General features: G+C 40.3%; 1 protein-coding gene across 1 annotated transcript; it reads left to right on the top strand.

The window, feature by feature from the left end:
• The first annotated feature begins 1,401 nt into the window (after positions 1-1,401).
• Positions 1,402-5,860, top strand: Tas2r60 (taste 2 receptor member 60). Its single transcript, XM_060380106.1, has one exon. It carries the CDS (start codon positions 3,212-3,214, stop codon positions 4,175-4,177), a length of 966 nt encoding a protein of 321 aa, XP_060236089.1. The 5' UTR covers positions 1,402-3,211; the 3' UTR covers positions 4,178-5,860.
• The last annotated feature ends 15,748 nt before the right edge of the window (positions 5,861-21,608 follow it).

Below are 21,608 nucleotides of genomic sequence, written 5' to 3'. Positions count from 1 at the left end.
TTTCTGATTGCAAACATCTATCTGTATATTAATATGACAGAGAGGAAACTGAGATCCATTTTATAGGCTAACTTTTTAGCCAGAGACACTATCATGGCCTTAAGTGAATCCCTGACAGAACCTGAGCATATTAACCATTCCTAACATAAATGGACTTCTTTTAAAATTACTACTACTTTTTCTTGTGTGTATGTGTCTTTGTGTGTGCGTGTGTGTGTGTGTGTGTGTGTGTGTGTGTGTGTGCATGTGTGGATGCCCACAAAAGCCAGGAGACCGCAGTTATAAGCTATGTGAGCCTGCTGACATGGGTACTAGGAACCAAACTCAGGTTTCCTGAAAGAGAAGCAAGCACTAAGCACACCTCAACCATAAAACCACATTTCCAGACTACGTACTTGTGTTTTCACCACCTTTACTATTGTCTTACTCTTCTGATATACAACACAGCATTTTATGCATTTCAGTGTTGCTGAACTATCTTTTTTGGGGGTGGGGCAAGGTTTCTCTGTGTAGCTTTGGCTGCCCTGGACTCACTTTGTAGACAGGCTGTCTTTGAACCCACAGAAATCTGCCTGCCTCTGCCTCCTCAAGTGTTGGGATTACATGCATGTAACCACTACGCTGGGCTGCCGAACTACTTTTTAACATTTATTTGTGGTGTTAGTGTGTGTGTGTGTGTGTGTGTGTGTGTGTGTGTTTAGGCTGAAGGCCACATGATTCTGTAGGGTTTCAGAGGACAGATTTCAGAAATAGGTTCTCTCCTTTCACTGTATGGGTCTTGGGGATGGACCTCAGCTTGTTAGGTTTGACGAGTGCCTTTACTTGCTAAACCATGTCACCAGTCCTGCTGAACGTGTCTAAGAGTTCCTGGGATGAATAGGATGATACATAGTATTCAACAGATAGAATGCAGGGTGCTGTTTCCTCTTTTGAGTTGAGCATTTCTATTCAGAACATCTATTCTAGATTCCTATCAAACTATTTTCTGATTTATGCTTATGAAAACTATGAAAAATTTAAATTTATCAGATTTTTTTTGTCTACCTGGAAGCTAAATCTAAATAAGAGAAAGCAAAACATCACAAATACAAGCAGTGATGAAAATCACCATGGATTATGAGGCTGAAGAGATGACTCAGTGGCTAAGAGTACATATTGCTCTTGCAGAAGACTCAAGTTCGGTTCCTTGCACCCACATGGTAGCTCACAACCAACTGTAACTCCACTTCCAAGGTATCTGATGCCCTCTTCTGACCTTTATGAGCAACAGGCATGCATACCATGCATATTATATATATAGATATAGATATATAGATATAGATACAGATACATACATATATTGCAAAACACTTTTACACACAAAATTAAGTAAGTAAATATTAAAAACATACCACAAAATAATTATGTGTTTAAATAAAATACTACTCATCTTTTTGAATGAACTTAATTTACACATAATATATGCACAGTAAATGTTTATGGTTTATGATTTGTGCATGAAAGCACTTTGACAGCAAGTAATTTACTGTTATAGCCTAGTGCTTTTCATAGCATTATTACGGAATAGGAGATGTTCACAAATAGTTTTTAAATCAACTAGGGTTAATTACATATCTTTAATCTTCTGAGCCATTGATGGTGTGGGAGGTAGAAGGAAGAGATGGGAGTTTTCTAAACTGAAAGGTTTTTGGCTGCCCAAGCTCCAGAGTTCAAAGACCTGGTTTGCCTCATTTCTCCAGGTTCCAGAAGAAAACAGTCAAAAGTCAGCCAAAGAAACCAGGACACAAGGAGGGAACCTGGAGCTCCCCAAATGCCTGTGCCCCCGCCCTTTCCCAGGCTAGTGGCCAACATTGGGATTACTGATTCTCAGCCATGCGTGGATTTTTCCATGATTTCTGGGGAGATAAACACAGAACCTTATACTTGTGTGAGAAGCACTTAGTGAGCCGTTTCCTCAGCTTTTTAATTTTTAAAAAATATTTTTCATTTGTCTGCGTATGTGTGGTCCTGTGCTCTCAATAAGGTGTCCATGTGGAGACCTGAAGACAACTCTGTGGAGCTGTTCCTTTCCTTCCCCCCTTGTGTAGTTTCCAGGGAAGGAACTCAAGTCTTTCAGGCTTGTTGTCAAGCATTTCGCTCCACTTCCACATCTAGTCAGCCTCATGACTAATCAGCAAAGAAAGAGGGATCCAGGTGGAATGCAGAGTTGCTAAGGTTGAAGCAGATAGAGGTGTATATTATGTTGCTACCTGTGGCAGGAGGGGCTGGTCTTGGAATCAGTGTGGCTCTTGGTCTTCTGCTGTGACTTAAATATGAGTCTTCATCTGTTATTTGAGGCTTAATTTCTTTTTTCTATGAAATTAACCTTGATGTCTTCATGCAACATAATGAAGACCCCAAAGAAAGCCTCCGCCTTAGAACAAGTACTTTTCACATTACAGAGAAGGACGTAAGGAGCCAGAGGGCTCACTGTTTTGCTCAAACACTCACAGAGAAGATTGGGCTTGGGTGGAAGTCTGTCTCTAGGTGAGGGCACTCACTGCCTGTCCCACTGGTTTAGAGCTATCTTGGTGAGATACCACTGTGAATGTCACTGCTAACAAAATATTTTCTAAAGTTTTGAGAGAAATTTCCTGCTTCATTCTGTGTAATTGCCTCTCTTCCACTCTATTCTGTGATGCTGAGTCCTCAACTGATTAGAACTTGAGCTAAGCTCTCTCAGGAGAAGTTTAGATCAGTTTCTATCTCTCTGTCAAGTGATGTTCTTATTGTACCTCTTTCATGTAGAGTTGCTGCAAGAATTAAATATTTTGGGGGCACCTAGAACAATGTCTAGAACCAGGAAATCACCTGTCACCCCCATCATGGATATGAGCTCTGACGTTCCGTAAGATGCATGCTCTGTGGATTTCATTACCAAGCAGCCCCAGCTGTGTGATCTTAAATATCAGGTTAGAGAAGCATAACTGCCAATGTAAGAGACAACACATGCAAGGCCCTGATCCATTATTCACACTGATGTTGACAATGGGTAAGGGATAGGGAAGCGAGCAGGCAAATTACAGGCAGGCAGGCAGGGAGACTTTAGAAAGTTAGCCTTGGCAACATTTGCATCTCTTCTGAAGAGAGGAGCCCCTGCACCTTCAGATCTGACATCCCTTCTCTACCTCAGGCTTGGGGAGAGACTTCTTAGAGCAACAAATATCTCTTCATGGGACCCATCATGCCCACAGGAGAAATGAGCACAGGTCATACAGTTCTGGGATGTCAGACTACTGATAAGACAGTTATCACTTTATTCATCATTTTAGTCCTTTTGTGCCTGGTAGCAGTGGCAGGCAATGGATTTATCACCGTAGCACTGGGCATGAAATGGTTGCTCCGGAGAACACTGTCAGCTCATAATAAGTTACTGATCAGTCTAGCAGCCTCTCGCTTCTGTCTCCAATGGGTGGTGATAGGTAAGAATATTTATGTTTTCCTGAATCCAGCAAGCTTCCCATACAACCCTGTGATGCAGCTCCTAAGTTTAATTGGGGACTTCCTGATTGCTGTTACTATCTGGTTCTGCTCCTTGCTAGGATTCTTCTATTGTGTGAAGATTGCAACCTTAACTCACCCTGCATTCGTCTGGCTAAAGTACAGGGTGCCTGGGTGGGTACCATGGATGTTGCTCAGTGCTGTGGCAATGTCAAGCTTAACTAGTATCCTGTGTTTCATAGGCAATCATATGGTATATCAGAACTATGTAAGGAGTGGCCAGCAACCTTGGAATGTCACTGGGAATAGCTTAATAAACTCGCTTGAGAAATTCTACTTCTTTTCTACAAAAATAATTATGTGGACAATCCCTACTGTTATCTTTAGCATTTTTATGAGTTTGCTCCTCATATCGTTGGTAAGACACATGAAGAAAACTCTCTTGACCCTCTCAAAACATCAGGATATCTGGACACAGGCCCACATCATAGCTCTCCTTCTTCTGCTGTCCTTCATCATCCTTTTTATTTCCTGTTTTCTGACACTGATAGTCAGTTCTGCCAGCAGTACACCATTTCAGGAATTCAGGTATTGGATGTGGCAGGTGGTGATTAATCTGTCCACAGTGATACACCCCTTTGTTATACTCTCCAGCAACTCTGGGCTGAGAGTGGTGATGAAGAGGGGTTGCTGCTGAAGATAAGGGGCAACCTGAGGGGCAGTTGATAACCCTTGGACAGTGGGACAGAAGGCATGAGAGCAATGGACACAGCTTCTTTTTTTTTGTTGTTGCATTTGATATTTATTCCAATTTTACTACATGCACTAATATATGAGTAACCTCAGTGCAAGAGGTGAGCTCCATGATCTTGAAAATGAGCTACTGTCACTGATATGTACCGTGTTATCTGGGGGACTTGATGTCATCAATGGACCTGGAAGCTTTGACATTCCCTGTGATGCACTTATCTCCTGGAGGTTAAAACTATTCCCTAGGTGAAGAGACCCTGACACACCAAGTGATATTTTCTGTGCTGAGTCAGACTGGAGAAGATGCTTAGAACTTTCTTTTTCCCTCTGGACACATCCCGTGAACCACCCTTCCTTCTCAGCAGTTTAGCCATTTGCCTTGGGGATTCCTTCTGTCATCACAGAGAAACTAAGACACTCCTTGATCTGAAGTCTGTAGACAGACCATGGTATAGTTTGTGCTTGGGTGCGGCAGTGTGTACCATCTTAAAGGTTCATAGTTTCAAATGACCTCAAATGAGCCCCCTGAAAGCCCAGCATCTTGAATCTGTTTATTGTTGCAGTTCTCTACAATGGCCTGGTTTGTGAGTTAAGGTTGTGGGTTATATTTGCCTCCTTTTGTGTCGACATATGGATGTACTGAAGTTTTTGATATGGGCAAGATCTTCTATGTTGTTCTAGAATTTAGGTTTAAGAAGAGAAAGACTCTTGCTTTAATGAGGAACTGCACATTGCAACTTTCCTTTTCTTAATTGTTTTCCAGCCTTTGCTACACTCATTTATCCCTAAAGCAATTCAAACTGACATTTCTCAAGTTCTGGTCCTGCCAAAATATGTCAGACATAAGACCCTGCTCTCTGCCCAGAGTTTGGCTATGAGTCTCAGCATCCCTTGTTGGGCACAGCCTTTCTGAGATCCTCTATAGTAGGCTCCTGTCCTGTTCCCTCTCTTTCACTGCTTCTGGTGTCTATCCTGTTTGCCATTCTGAATGAGATTTAAGCATCCTCTCTAGGGTCCTCATTGTTATTTAGCTTCTTTAGGTGTACAGATTTTAGTGTGGTTTTCCTATAATATAATTATAACATAATATAAATATAATTATGGTTAATATCCACTTATATGTGAGTATATACTATGTGTGTCTTTCCAGTTCAGGCTTACCTAACTCAGGATGATCTTTTTCAGTTCCATTCATTTGCATGCAGATTTCATGATTTCCTTGTCTTTAATAGCTGAGTAGTATTCTATTGTGTAAATAGATAGAAGGACCCAGAGGGGAGAGGAGCTGCACAAGGAGAGCAACAAAGCTAAAAAAAATCTGAGCTCAGGGGGCCCTGCAGAGACTGATGCACCAACTAAGGATCATGCACGGAGAGGACTTAGACCCCCTGCTCAGACCCCCATAGGCAGCTCAGTCTCCATGTGGGTTTCTGAGTGAGGAGAGCAGGGGCTATTTCTGATATGAACTCAGTTTCCTGCTCTTTGATCACCACCACCCCCCCCCCCCCGGCAATGTGGTCTTCCCAGGCCACAGAGGAAGAGGATCCAGGCAGTCCTGATGAGACTTGGTAAGCTATGGTCAGCCGGCAGGGGAGGGGGACTCCCTCTATCAATGGACTAAGGGAAAGGGATAGGGAAGATAAGGGAGGGAGGGTAGGATGGGGAGAAGATGAGGGAGGGGGCTGTAATTGGGATATAAAATGAATAAATTGTAATAAATAAACTGATTTTTAAATATAAAAAAATTAAAAATCTCAGACAGCTTTACTTTCTGTTTGTGACTGCTGCTCCCAAATCCTCTGCATTAGAAGATAAATCCCTGCTTTTGGATTTTCCAGATTGACATTTGTGCACTTAGCCATATACAGCACACACACAGTCACACACACACACACACACACAAACATTCTTTCTTTGTTTTCCTACTAGCTCCATAGCACCATATATATAATATTAATAAGTGACATTTTTCTAAAATTGTCTTTATTATATATGCATACATATATGTCTATACACACTTTAAAAGATTTATTTATTTTTATGTGTATGAGTGTTTTGCTTGCATGTATGTCTGTACACCATGTGCAAGTGCTCTTAACCATAGAGCCATCTCTCCAGCCCACTACAAACTTTTTTGAGGTAGGGTCTCATGTAGCCCTATTATGGAACTGAGGATAATGTCCTGTCTTGACTTCTTCCACGTGCTGAATTGTTTCTATATTGGAAGCTGGAAAGTTTTTAGAAACACTGTTTCAAAAGAAAAAAAAAATTATACATGGCTTTTTATGTTGTTTTAAGTATGTGTGTCAATAATTATGTATGAATTGAAAGGTTACTGTATCTCAATACAATCAATAAAATATCAATTATGAAAGGAAAAAACCTCACTTTGGGCGTTTTATTATTGCAGTGCTAACTGGACTAAGATGACTACTATTACCAAATTAATCTCTGGAAGGCATAACTGAGATCCATTTCAAGAATACCTAACCATGTCTTGGTGCCTATCAGACAAAACACAGGCCTCTAACTCGAGTCAAGTGCCTGTACAATGTGGTAACAGCTTCCAGGACAATCCTGTTTCAGTGAATTTGGGTTGTCATTGTGATGAGTGAACCAAAAGCTTCCTCTCTGATGCTGGGAAGGGTTTCCCTATCGCAGGTGCCTGTCAGAATCCTAGTGAACATTTTGTATTTTTTCTTTGACTTTTAAAGGTTGGCCTACATGCTACTTCCCCATTGAAGCCTTTTAGGGAGCTCCCCAAGCTTTGATCTTTCCCACCTTTGAGGATATCAAAGTTGGTATTCTCCAGGTGTGACCTGAATTCTACCTCATGGTGCTGTTATTTGTATGCTTTGTCCTTCCTAGGAGATACTAACTTCTTGAAGGAAAGGATGATTCATGTTTTTCCATGTGTCCTCTGCAGTGCTTATAAGCACTTAAACAGTTGGACTATTGCACCTGAAAACCAGCTATGACAGACATACACTTGCCTGCACATTTATATGTGGGCTGCCTGTGACTTAACACCTAGATTTAAGCTGTAACTCTTTTATTCAGTCACTGGCTTGCTTTCTGTAAGTCAAACCTGTTTTTAACTTTTTATTTGAGATATGTATCATGGAGAAATAATAAATGTAGAGCTGAGAGTGAGTGTACCATTTTGTAACGTCTTTCTATCCTTTTTTATACACTGGTGTGTTGCTAAGCAACCGTGCATCATTTGCTATTAGATACTTCATATCACATCTACATGAGAAGCCCATTCTTGCCTTTGTTAGTGACCCACTCTTCCTCTGCAAAGTGCCCTATAGAAGCTTTTCTTTGTTCCTTTTGGTTTTTCACATCATTATCTACGGAAAGCCCAGAATCCATAGACCTCCCCATGGGGAACTTGAACACATAGGAAAATACCCAAGAAGCAAAATTTGTTGCATGCCAGAATATCTAATGATAATTTGTAATTATCACTAACCTTTGTTCACAGACCAATTTTTGTATATATTACATTGAGGACATTAAGGATGCTCACTAATTGAGTATATAGTTTTGTAATGCCTGAGGTTGGAATATTAACTTAGATCTTTTACATGCTTGACTATTTATTTATATGAATGTTTTGCCTGAATGTATGCAAAGGCCGGAAGAAGACATCCAATTTCCTGTAACTGAAGTTACACATGGCTGTGAGGTATCCTGTGAATGCTGGGAAACAAACTCAGGTCCTCTTCAAGAGAAACAAGTACTCTAAACCATTGAGCCGTCTCTCCAGCCTCTATATGCTTGACTTTTAAATACCTTAGCAAAGTGGAAATTGCAATCTAGTTTTATCGATATTATGGCTAGTAAGTAGTAAAAGTGAAATGACTGACTGCTACAGTACCTAAAACAGTGCGGTCTGAGGATGCGGTTCAGAGATAGAATGCTTGCCTGCTATGCACAGGGCCTTGAGTTTGATTTTCCAGCACAGAATGACCATTGCTACCAGACAGCACATATGCAAAACCCCACATATATAGCCAAAGCATTGTATGTCATGGGGGAAAGGAGCATTTAACAATGCACCAGCAAAATTCAACCCGAAAGAACAAAAAGGAAATAATTTCCAAGTGGATGATATTTAATATAAATGATGCCTACAATTTAAAGCTGTTTATTTCTTACAAATGAATTAATGTATTTTCTATGTTTTATCCTGTAAAACACTGTAAATTTTAAGAAGCCTAATATAGCTTGTAATCCTAATACTCAGGAGGCTGAGGCAGTAGGATTGCTACTAGCTCAAGGCCAGCCTGGGCTATATAGTGAGTTACAGGTCAGCCTGGGCTAGAGTGAAATACTGTCTGAAAATAAGAAGCTAATAAATGAATAAATAAACAAAGGTATTAATAATTTAAGGAAGTATTTCTAAACATTTTTTATTTCTTTGATGTTGTTACACAGTTGGCATATATTCTTTAATTATCTTAAATAGAGAAACCTTGTTTTTTTTTTAAGCCAAAGACTAGAAATGTCAATAATAATGAAAATATTTTCAGGAAAGTAATCATTACAGTTTACTATATGAATAAATTCTAAGAAAATTTGTGATTATTGTCAAATATCTTAGAACACTATTGGAAAAGTTTTAATGCTGTTTTGATAAACACGTAATACATTTAGCAATATGACATATTTATATTATCTAAAAACTCACAGCATATTTATGAATCTTGAGACAGTTTTTCAAAGTTTAAAATAATTTTAAGAATGTCTATAACTGCCACTGCTTTCATTTTAGTGAAAATTCCTAAGTTAGAGAAAGCAATTGGACAATCTTTTTTAAAAAAATATTTATTTATTTATTAAATAAATGCGAGTGTTTTGCCTGCATATATGAATGTCCAACATGTGTATGGCCTGGCGCCCAAGAGATCAGAAGATCTTCAAATTTCCTGGAAGTGGATTTAAGGATGGTTGTGACTTACCATGTAGGTATGGGGGATTAAAACCATGTGCTCTTAACTGCTGAGCCATTTCTCCAGCACAGAAAAAAAATACTTGTATAAATATTTATATAAATATTTACATATATATATATGTAAATTCAAAGGACCCAAAGCAACATTAAGATCACTGAGGATCATAGGGGCAGTAGGTAGAGGAGTCTCCTGCCAAACCTGAGGCCCTGGGACTCACTGGGTGGAAAAAGAAAACTGACAGATTCCTAAAATCTGTCGTCTGACTTTCACTTGTTTACCCTGACCCTGACACTCATATTCTCCTTCCACATAAATAAATTAAAGTGTCACAAAACTACCATAGAACAAAAATAATTTAGTAAGGTGTTGAGGTACAAAGTAGATATACAGAAATAAGATTTAATAGCTACTAGCTAGAATACAGAATAAAAGAAAGAATTTTTTTTTGCAATAAGAACAAATACCCAGAAATAAAACTTATATCAAATGTAGAACATTTATATGAAAGACAACTTAAAACACCCAATAAATGGAATTCTACACTCTGTGCTTTTATAAGAATATTTGGCATTATAAGTATATCAGTTGTCCTTAGGTGAACTTGTTCATTTAACATACGATTGCAGAAATATCAAATAATCTATGTAAGAAATGTGGACAAATGTGGAAAGCTGCTTGTTTGTCAGGCTGCTCTGTTATTGAGCTCACCCTGGTCTTCACCTGGAGACAAGGATAGACAGGATGTTTGCCAAGATCAGTTGCTTTTTGAGACAGTAGGCAGATGTTTTATCAAGTTCACTTCCTTTTGTTTGTGTGAGGATCACATAGACAGATGGTTGAGGTAAACAAGTTTCACTACTCTATGAACCCTTCATTGTGCTGTGTTGCTTTGCTCTATGAAAAGGGATTGTAGAATAAACTGGTGTGACAGTTTCTCCTGGAGCCCTCTCAAACAGATCCCATATGCAGTGTGTTGGTTTTTAAATCTTTTTTCAATCCTCACTCTCCTCTCAAGAACTGTTGGACCCTGTTGGCAGTCTCCGGCAGACAAAGTCAAAGATTATTATGGAATTTTAAAATGTAGCATAGCATCACAATTTTAAAAATATGCATAAACTTTTTTCTTTTAAAAGAATTTTTAAATTTATTACAATTTATTTACTTTGTATCCCATCTGTAAGCCTTCCCTCACCCCCTCCCAATCCCATCCTTCCTCTCTTATCTCCTCCCATGCCCCTTCCCCAGTCCACTGGTAGAGGAGGTTCTCCTCCACTTCTATTTGACCATAGCCTATCAGGTCTCATCAAGATTGTCTGCATTGTCTTCCTCTGTGGCCTGGTAAGGCTGCTCTGCCCTCAGGGAGAGGTGATCAAAGAGCCTCCACTGAGTTCATGTCAGAGACAACCCCTGTTCCCATTACTAAGGGGCATTTTGGAGACTGAGCTGCCATGGGCTACAGCTGTGCATGGGTTCTAGGTTATCTCCATGCATGGAGTCCTTGGTTAGGGTATCAGTCCAGAAATAATCTGGACCCCTTGGTTCTGTTGGTCTCCTTGTGGAGCTCCTGTCCTCTCCAGGTCTTAGTAGCTCCCCCTTCTTTCGTAAGATTCCTGCACTCTGCCCAAAGTTTGGCTATGAGTCTCAGCATCTGCTTTAATATGTACACCTAAAGAAGCTAAGCAAGAAGGAAGACCCTGAGTAAGATGCTTAATCCTCATTCAGAAAAGCTTTTGAGTCACTTTTCCCTAGCTGGGCTCCCTTGTCTAGCCTCAGTGAAAGAGGATGTGCTCAGTCTTGATGTGACTTGATGTGCTGGGGTGGATTGGCCTGGAGGTGTCTTCCCTTTTCTTAGAAGAAGGGGAGGGAGGAAAAGGGGAATAAGGTGGGAGGATGGGGATGGGTGGATAGGAGCTAAGAGGCTGTGCTCATGATGTAATATGAATAAGTAGACTTATAAAATATACATAAATATAGTACATGGTCCAGGACAGCAAATCTATATGCATATAATTAAGTATAAATTCAATGTGGCTAAAACTACAATTTCAAATCAGAAGAAAATTCTGTTGCTAATAGCTATCTTGAAAACAAGATAGCTATCTTAAAAAAAATGTTGCCTCATCTCAAACCATAAACAATATAAACTCCAAATGTATCAGAGATTTTTATTGCAAGAAATGATACATGACTCAAGATTGGAGAGATAAGCTCAGGGGTTAAGAGCAGTGGCTATTCTTCCAAAGGACCCTGGTTCAATTCCCAGCACCCACATGGCAGCTCACAACTGTTAGTAATTCCAGTTCCAGGGCATCTGACACACACATAGGCATACATGTAGGCAGAACACCAATGCACATAAAATAAAAATAAAGAAATAATTAATATATTTGCATAGCAAAAATGCATAAAAAACCCAAAAGATCAAGTTGGGAGACTCCCTTCCATCTGTATTATTAAAAAATTTTAATCTTCAACATATAAACAGCTCTTAGAAATAAAAGGAAAATAAACAAAAGAAGGGGAAAAAAAGGCAAAGATTCTGAACAAGAAATTCACAGAAAGGAAAAGAAACAAAGGAAATACATTTAAATTTAGCTTATAATTGAGGACATATAAATTTAAAAAGACTGTAGTCATATCATTTAAAAACTACTCAAGTGTTAAAGCTTCTAAACACTGACCAGATTTTCTTTTGCTAAGTTGTCAAGGAAGCATTGCTCTTATACATTGCTGATGAGAGTGTAAACTGGGTACAATACATCAGAGGTTAATTTAGCAATATGAAATTACACCCTTTGATTCAGCAATCCTCCTTGGAGTTTAGTGTGGAGCACGCCTCTTCATGGGTTACAGTTTGTGCCTCACCCTCTTGGACCTGCTGCGACTCGAATCAGCAAGAAAGGAGCCTGGTTGTTAGCAGGCTTGCCAGCGTGCTGTAAGGAGTCCATTGTAGGATCTGCAGAGAAAGAGTGCTGTGTCTTCCAGGATTGTCAGGGAGAGCTGCCTCTGTTGCTTAGGAAGACCTGGAAGAAGGCAGAGGTCTATATTGCTAGCTTTATTGGTATATACCCATCTTAGTTTTCTGTGTCCCACTGTCTCCAGATTGCTGTCCTGAGTTTTTCAGAGAGTTAACATAACACCACAACTCAGCTGCTCACTGTATCGACTACTTTTTGTAATCTCAGACTCACAATCACATGTGAGAGATTTTTTTTTTAAAGTATGACAGGCATAGAAACTTTTTGGCTCTTTACCTGGATCTTGTGTTGCACTTTCCAAGTCCTTCACTAATTGCTTTCTCTTTGCCACATTCTCTAACACTGTCAGAGTCATAGCCTTGCCATTTGTCTACCCCTACAAGAAGAATGACTTGCACATGCAGCAGATATACTGGCTTTGAGGTGACTTGGGGTGGGGGGGCTGTAGGCTGCTTTCCTTAAAATGGGAGAAAGTACCCTTAGGTAACAGGCATTAATTTGCACAGTATCCTCAACACGTAGAGTAAATGTGTAGAAGCTTCTGGGAGTGATTTTTCTGATCATATCACTAAAAGATCTACTCAGAGAATCTATGCTTCCCGTCTACATTGCTTTGGAGCTAGTGGACATAGAAATCTTGCTTTCTAGGCTCAAGAACACTACCAAAAAGTGACATAAAAAAAGCATAAGCCAGGCATGGTAACTTGCGTTTTCAATCCCAGCACTCAGGGAGGCAGAGGCAGGCATATCTCTGTAAATTTGAGGACAGCCTGGTCTACAAAGTGAGTCCAGACAGCTAAGGCAACATAGAGAAACCCTGTCTCAAAAAAAAAAAATCCTAAAAGTTCTACAGTTTCTACCTAGTTATTTTACATTCTTGGTCCCAAAAGACCAAGAGGCAAGGAAAAGATGCCTTTTGGTAGAAATAATTGACCATGATCATCATGAGGAAAAGGGGCCATGAGGAATATGTACCACATTCATGGGACCATTGAGCTATCTCTTGGGGCTTTTAAAATTGTATACATTTTACAAGTCAATTACACTGCTTATAAGGGAATAGACTTATAGTCTTGGACCTCCGAGAGATGAACATCTCTTATACTAGTTCTGATCTTACATCCAATATCTGCATCTCAGAGTAGAAGATGTCCATAGTTGGTTTCATTAAAACTCTCTTTGTAAATTTCTTTAGAAATTTCAGTCAAATAGAGTCATGGGGAAAGCTATGAGGAGATGAAGTGAATCCATCATGTCAGGCAAAACTGAATGGCATAAGGGGAGGCTACCCTTTGAACATCCTCTTCCTTTCTCAGCACCCTACACAAAGTTGATGTACTCATCAACAGCAGTTCACTTTTGGGCTTTGCCTTTGGTTTGTGGGAGCTGCTTTACCCAAAGGAGTTGACTAGGAGATTTTCCCACACATTTCCTTGTGTGGATCTGGGGTAATGACTGTCTGATGCAGGATGGTAATTGTATGGTGTTCATATTTTGGGTGAGACAAGCTTTGTGGTTCAGTCTACAGCAAACAGGATAAAAGATAATGGATATTGACTATGTAATCACTCTGTATGTTGTTTAGCTTCTTCCATTGCCTCTCCTATGACTCATAGTTGGTTTTCAATTGAAAGTAATTCTTGCACATATCAGCTGTTCAAATGTTTCCATCTCATAGTTTCATGAGAAATGTCTGTGATCTACACATGCATATCTCTTCTTTACATATCTGTGACTGTCTATTTCGAATCTGTATCAAAATTGAAACTCTTGCTATCCTGTGAATCTCATCCCTAACATAGTTCTTTCAATTTTCAGTTTATTGGCATTGGGTCAGTATGTGCCACCTTCATCTTTCAGTCACTTTGGTCAAAACATTTACAGACTATCTCCAATCACTCAACAACTGGGTGGCACATCATTTAACCTAGAGCTAAACCATTTCTAGATGACATGCTTCTGAGTTGTGGTTCCATAGGAAGCCAAGCTGCTCCTTCCGTCTATTGAAAGTCAGATTGTGTCACAAAGGTCTGAAAACTTTAGGGCTCGAGTTACAGCTGTCGACCTTCCAAGAGCATCTATAATTCTGCTGAAATTCCCCACCTTCCTGGCTACGGTCTGGTGCAAGCCACTGTTATCACACGACTGTGTTGTTAAGATTGCCCTCTCCTAACTGGTTCTGCAGCTTCTACTGTCCTTTTGCCTTGAGTTTGTTTTCAACACAACAGTCAGTATGCTCCATTAAAAACACAAATTGTAACATGTCGCAGCTCTTTCATAACTCTGCTTGCTTTCTACCTCAAGCTCAACTCTGAGCGTAAAAGGAAATGCTTAAATCTGAAGTTATCTCCTTGCACCCAACTGTCTTCTCAGACTTTGTAACAAAGAATATTTTTAATTTGTTCTTTTAATTTAGTGTAGTTTCATGCATACACAACATCTTGATTATATCCAACCAAAATTTTTCTCACACTTCTCTGGCCTGATTAGCTTCCTTGATGTTTCTTGAAGATGTCAGGAATGTTTCTCAGATCCTTGCTGTTGGTGCTTGGAATGTTCTCCTCTAGACAGTGGCTGGCTTACTCCTTCACTTCTTCCCGGCATTTCCATTGTCACCCTCTCTAAACTGCAGTCCTCCATACCGCCTATCCTGTTTTTCCCATAATTATCACTACCTACTGCACTTACTCGAATTGTTTACTCTTTATTCCTTCACTGTAATACAAGCGCCACAGGACAGAGATTTGTGCCTGTCCTGTCCTCTATTGGCAGATGACAGGTGCTCAATACATATTAGTTGAATACACGCATAGATATTATAATAAATGAGACTAATTTTTTCTTCTATATCAGTGAGAATGACCATCAGAAGCTGGATCATCAACTGACATTATCTTATATATTTAGAAATGTAAGTGATTTTGAGTGGTTCCTTGATATAACACCTATCCCTTATAATGTCTATAGCTATTGATAGACAGAGATTAAAATCATTATACTTCTTTCACTTTTTAACAGGAATTCATTGGGGCTAGGGAAATAGCTCAGCTGATAAAATGCTCATGTGTGTAAAGCTCTGTGCTCAATGCTTAGCATTGCATAAGCAGCCCGGTGCTATGTGTCTGTAATGCCCACACTAAAAGGTAGGGTCAGGAGGCCCAGGAGATCAAGATTATCCTGAGCCTTATACTAAGTACAAGATAAGCATGAGATAAGTGAGTTCTTGTTTAAAAAAAAATCTCAGTTGAATTAATTAAAAAATAATTTATCAAACATCTAGATATGGTGATCTAGACATATATCTGTCTACTGAGAGCAGTGGGCACGTGAAAGGAGGGTGAAAGCATTCAAAAAACTTCCATGCAGTTTTTCTTCCTGTATGTATAAACCAGTTGGAGGAACACAAGGTGATAAAGAACTAAAGTAATCATAAGTCAGGTTCTAATAGTGTTTATGACTGGGAGAATTCTAAAATGGAAATTAGCCAAGCACGGCCATTGTCTTGCGTGATCTATTTGTAATAAGTTGCTGCAAATTTTGTTTCTTCAGATACTGTATCTTGGAGAATTTTCATCCGTTTCTTATAATAACTCATGTGGTTTGACATTTCCTAGTGTCATCATGGCATTTCTTTGCCTGGATGTAAACGATCTGCTTCATTGGCTCTTCTTGTGTGAATCACTCAGGTGAAAACCAGGTATTTTGCAGATGAAGAAAGCCATGTGAACGGGCCCCTGAGAGGGAGGAGAACTGTGAAGAGAGCTGAGGCTTTGAAGTTAGATCAGAATTGTGAGGCAGAGAGTGAACAGGATGTGTCCTCTGCTACTTCCCCTGGGGCTGGCTTCTGCCAGAGGCTTGTAATAAAGAAAAGTTTTAATGGTCTGGCTGACTGGCCTTTGTGACAGATAAAAGACTTGACAGTGGGTTTTAGCAGTGAGTGGCTTGAATGTGTTTCTGAGCTTCAGTAAGCTGAGCTGACTGACACAACTTTCAACTATAAATAAAACTTATTCTGTTTGAAAATGATGGAATCAAGGCTGAGGAGGCAGGGATGGGGTGGATGGCCAGTTATTTTTCCAGTAGTTTAGTTTTTATTTTTTGTCTTGTGAATGAAATGATTCCTTAAGTGACTGAATAAACTAGTTAAGATAAAATATTTACATACTACTACTGATCACTCTCTATTTTTGCACTTGGTGATGATTTTTTAAAAATGCAAAACTGGGCTGGAGAGATTGCTCAGCCGTTAAAGGCTAGGCTCACAACCATAGATATAAAAAATGCAAAATTATTTCTGTGCCAATAGATGATTATGCCTTTTGTATCAGAACTAAAATATAGTTTTTCTCTCTGTGTGTGTGTGCATGCATGTTGTCATGTGTGGCACAAGTCTATGTGTATAGAGGCCAGAGCCTGATGTTTAATGTTTTCTTTGATTCCTGCCCCTCTTCTATTGAGACAGAGTTTCTTTGGTTTCTTATTTGAACCCAGAGGCCACTGGTCCAGCTTGGTTCAAGGAATCCCCTAACTCCACCCAGTGGTAGGATTGCAGAAAGGTCTGAACATCTGAACTTTCTGAAAGTGAAAGAATTTGGACTCGGATCCTCCTACTTGCATGGCAAATATTCTAACTACTGGGGCCTCTTGCCAGCTCAACTGGAGGAGGGATCAATTTCTGTCTCTAGGGATAGAAGGTTTAAAACTGAAATTTGAGGGTAGTGGCTCTCTGCTCTGCTGCACCACTGAAGGTAGGCTCCAGCAAATTCTGATACAGAAATACCACGTTATGTGCTGCGTCATGGCCGTCTCATCAGCAGTAGACTGTGAATATATATGGTGGAGGTCTCACAGTATAAAGAAACTAAAATGTTCATAAAGACATTGCAACACAAAGAATTACTCATGTGCTCATGGGAATGCAGGTATAAACACAGCTAGTGAACTGTCAGTCATAGAAGGACAGCAACACAAATATACAAATATGTAATACTTGATAGTGAGACTCAATGACTGTGCTACTGCTCTGTGGACTTACCATGCTGTACGCCTTACTGTCACTTTAGCGTGTACTACCGTTTATAAACCTGCAAGCTTACAGTAGAAGAGTATGCGCATTCTGCCAGCCACAGTGCATATCATATGCCACATTTACTGATTGCACCAGGAGGCTGTGGGGAGTGACTGACGGCACCACGCAGGTTTAGGTGAGTGTACTCTGGGAGGTGCATGCCAGATGAAACTGCCCAGTGACTCATTTCTGAGAAAATACCCCTGTTGTGAAGCAATGCATGACTGTACCATCCTTAATGGTAGGAAGTTTCAAAGGGAAAGAAAAATAAGGAGTTCAAAGATTCATAGTTAGAAGGAATCTGGATTCTGGCTTCCTAAACCCAGGACTGTCTAAGAAGTCGAGGAAAGAGCTGACTTCTCAAGTTAGACTCAGTGCCTTGTATGTAAGTGAATCAGTAACATTCCTTTATGCTCACTCAGTTTTGTTAATCTATTATTGTGATTATTATAATTGCTCTTGAAAAATCATCCTCAACCTTCACAACCGAGAGCAGATTTCAGAGCCTCAACAGAATGTTAAATATATATATGTTAAATAAAATACATACATATATATATGTGTGTGTGTGTGTATTTTCTGACTGCTGGTATTACAGGCAATCACTATGACACAGTCAATTTTCTTCTCATGTTTTACAAATAGTCTCCCACTTTATTTATTTATTTACTTTTTAACTACCCTTATTTATTTTGCGTTTATGTGGAGGCCACAGAGGTGTATGTCAGACAACTTTCAAGAGTCAGTTTTTTCCTCTCACTGTGTGGATCCTGGGGACCATACTCAGGTCATCAGTCCTGGCAGCAAGTATTATTACCTGTTGATCCATCTCCTTGGCTCTCTCTCTCTCTCTCTCTCTCCCTCTCTCTGGGTCTTGGCCTCCAACTCCATATTTTCTCGTCTTAATCTTCAAAGATCTTTGCAGGGGCATCACATGCAGATACATCAGTAGTAAGTATATGAGGAAAATTGAGAAGATGAAAATGTGGGTATCGGCTGCCATAACACTATCAGAGGATTTACCAAGCCACTTCCCTCAGATTACTAGATACTGAGAGCATCTGCTCCAAAAGATGTGGCCACAGGTCAAGATTATCTCAAGAAGGAGCTAATCCTCAGTCACAGTACAGGTATTCTTTTGTGCTGCTATGTGAAAGTGGAAGAAAACCAGGATTGTCCACTGGAGGATGACGTGTTAATTGTAAGACCCAGAGCCTGGTCTGTAGTTGCAGCATGTGTTCAAATGAGTCAGATCTTGCATTGTACTCAACAAACATTCTTTGTGCAAATCTTTTTGAAAGTCAGAAGTTGAAGAATAACACATACTTTTTAAGGAAGGGTTGAGAGTCACAGTTAATTGACGTACTTGTGCCTATTGCTGGGACATATATTATATAATGTTATATATATATATGTTCTTAGAAAAATTTTAAACTAAAGCTGCTAATGAGGGGAGACATTGCAGAGCTCTCAGGAAGTGAGAAACACGAAGTCCTTCAGCTGTGGGGAGCAGCTTGGACACTGCTTTATAGAACATCACTTCAAGACTTTGGAAAGTTACAGAGGCAGTGTGTGCCTTGAACATGCTTCTGAGACCTGGTTTTCTCTAGAGGGCACCTATGTGTAACTCTGGTTCTCTTACATCAAAAGAGCTCTAAAGCCACTAAATTTGGGGCAAATGATCCCTGCCCTGACATCAAAAGCATTCATTCTCAGGCAAAACTGATCAAAACTTTGAGAAGTTTTCTTTACTTCCCATTCACATTTGTTTGCTTATTTTGAATATGAGGTGCCAGCTTTTGCTGTAAAGCACACAATTCGGAAAGTCCAGACACGGTCTTTCCAATGAAAACACTGCTTTTGACATTTTTCCTCCAGCCTGGGTCACTCCTGGGGCCTCTGTTTATGACCCACATTGTTAGTCCTTATTGCTTTTGTCCTTGTTTTTGATGCTGTCATCCTTCAAGGAGCGCCCTTATTTCCCCTCTGTGTTTTCCTGATCACCCTGGTAGCAAAACAACTAGTCATGATGGGATCTTGAGAAACAAAGTTGTCAAACCTCCAAGAGGCTTCCTCACTTCAGTCTCAATTTGAGATTTGTGAATGACTTCTCTGACTTTAGGGAATCCTGTGGCCCCAGGACCAGAGAATTCATAATAGCAGAGTAAGGATTATTGGTCACAGCCTGACGTCCTCCCAATGGCTCATTCCTAAAACACACTCGAGAGTCGGTCGCTTGGCTGTTCTACATCAGCACCTTCAGCAGGCCTCCTGATCCCCCTTATAAACAAGCAGAAATTTGCAAAGAGGAAGAGTAGTTGTCCAGAGATGAATCAAAAGATGAGAAGTTAAACCTGCTGACACAAGTGACAGATCTGAGAGAATAAGTGACATTGCCTTGCAGTCAAGATTCATGTTCAAGTGGTAGTTCTTCCTTATGTGATGACTTCCATAAGGGCATGACCTTCACAGTGTTCAGATTCCATGTGCACTGGAGGGAAGTGGAGGTTGTGGTCCTCATACTTTGGTGGGTGGTAAGACAGCAGTTTTCGTGATTGGTGGTGGCCACATGTGTTTGCAGAGAGGGGCAGAGCAGATGTGCTGAGGGGTTTGGTTGGGCCAATTAGTCAGAAATAGGGGATTGACAGAAGTGTAGAAGTAATTAGTCTACAACTCTTTAAAATGGTGAGACCTGTGACCCTGTGACCCTGCTATCAGGTCAGCCCTGCTCCACCCATTCTTCAACCTGCTTCTCCCATGCCATATTAATCCATTCTTCCTGTCATAGGATCTTATGACTTAAGGTTAATAAAGACACAGAGGCATTTAGTCTTTGTTAAATATATCAGACTTACTCCATTCCTACTGCTATGAGGAAATACGTAACAGTGAGTAATTTATAGACAACAGACATTTATTTTATTGCCATTCTGGAGGCTGAGAAATCTTAGATCAAAGTTCTGAGTTCCTCATCTGGAGAGAGCTTATTTAGCTGGTGATTCTTTTGCTTCACATCATCTTCATAACATGAAAGATGTAAGAACAAAAAAAGTAACAAAAAAGTAGAAGGCAATGTTTTCTCTTCAAACTCTTGTATAAGGGCACTCATCCCCATGGCTTAATAAGCTCCTCAAAGTCCCCACTTCCCAATGCTATAATATTGACAAAGAAATCTAACATAGATTTTGGGTGACAAGTGAAGGTCATAGCAGTATCATAAATTGTTTAGCAATTTAAAAACTTTGATGTTCTTTTTTGGTAATGTGATCATTGAAGAAAACTTGAAGAATTGAGTGTTATAAAGAAATTTAAAAATCTCTATGGATCTTCAGAGATTACTGCAGTGAGCACCCACTACTCTTTCTATATGGCCCTCAACTGAAGAATGAGTAAAGAAAATGTGGCACATTTACATAATGGAGTATTACTCGGCTGTTAAAAAAATGACATGGGTGGGTGGACAGAGAACACCTAGAGGCCTGCCGGAAGCAGGATCCACCACCGTGAGCAAGTATGTGCTGGAGAGATGGGAGAGAAAGAAAAGCAGAAGGGTTTGAGCACAATGAAGAGAGGTGGAACCAAATAGTCTGTCCTGCCCCCTGAGGCCACGGTAAAGTCCTGGCCCATGCTGCCACTGAGGGCCATGTCTGGGTTTGTGGCCATGCAGCAGCAGGAGTCTGTGTCGATGTCTGTGATGCATATTATCACCAAAGCCCATGCAGATGTCCCTGGCCTGGGCTGCCCCTTGAGACCTAGTTGATGAATAAGGGCTGTATAGAGCTGCCCCTCCCCTTGCTAGCTACAGCACTCTGAAACAAGGGCCCTGGGACCTGCACCTCCCCATGCGGCACAGTAGAGCTGGCCCATGTAACAGGTGAGCCGGCCTGTGAGTGAGAGACGTGATCCTGCCCCTTGCCACTGTAGCAGTGGACGAGCTAGCTTGGACGGTGCTGGAGAGCTCATCCTGGTGGTGTGGGAATGGGAGAGAGCTGGCAAGTTAACCAATTCAGCTACAACCCAGGCTGAGATCCAGGACTCTGGGTTGGACCACCCCTACATCTACTCCATCTATGGACTTCTGGAGCACAAGAAGGGCCTGGTCATTCAGATCCAAAGCTTCAGGAGCTCCTTTGCAGGATATGTGAGAGAAGTCCTGGTGAAGATCCAGTATTGAGAGTGTAGAAGAAGCCAGAGGCCTCGAACCAGACCAATGACTCATTGCGATGAAAATTTGGAAGTAATGATGTGTAGACAAAAGGGTACATACTGTGTGACACACTGTGGCATACTATAGCTTGCACAATGAGATTTTTTTTCCTTAAATTTTTCTTTTCTTTTTTGTTTTTGGGGGAGGTTGCAAGGGCAGAGGGT

Source organism: Meriones unguiculatus, chromosome 3 (genome assembly GCF_030254825.1).
Source record: "Meriones unguiculatus strain TT.TT164.6M chromosome 3, Bangor_MerUng_6.1, whole genome shotgun sequence".
Lineage (NCBI taxonomy): Eukaryota > Metazoa > Chordata > Mammalia > Rodentia > Muridae > Meriones > Meriones unguiculatus.
Note: the sequence above shows the minus strand (reverse complement) of the source record. Positions and strands in the feature narration are given on the sequence as shown.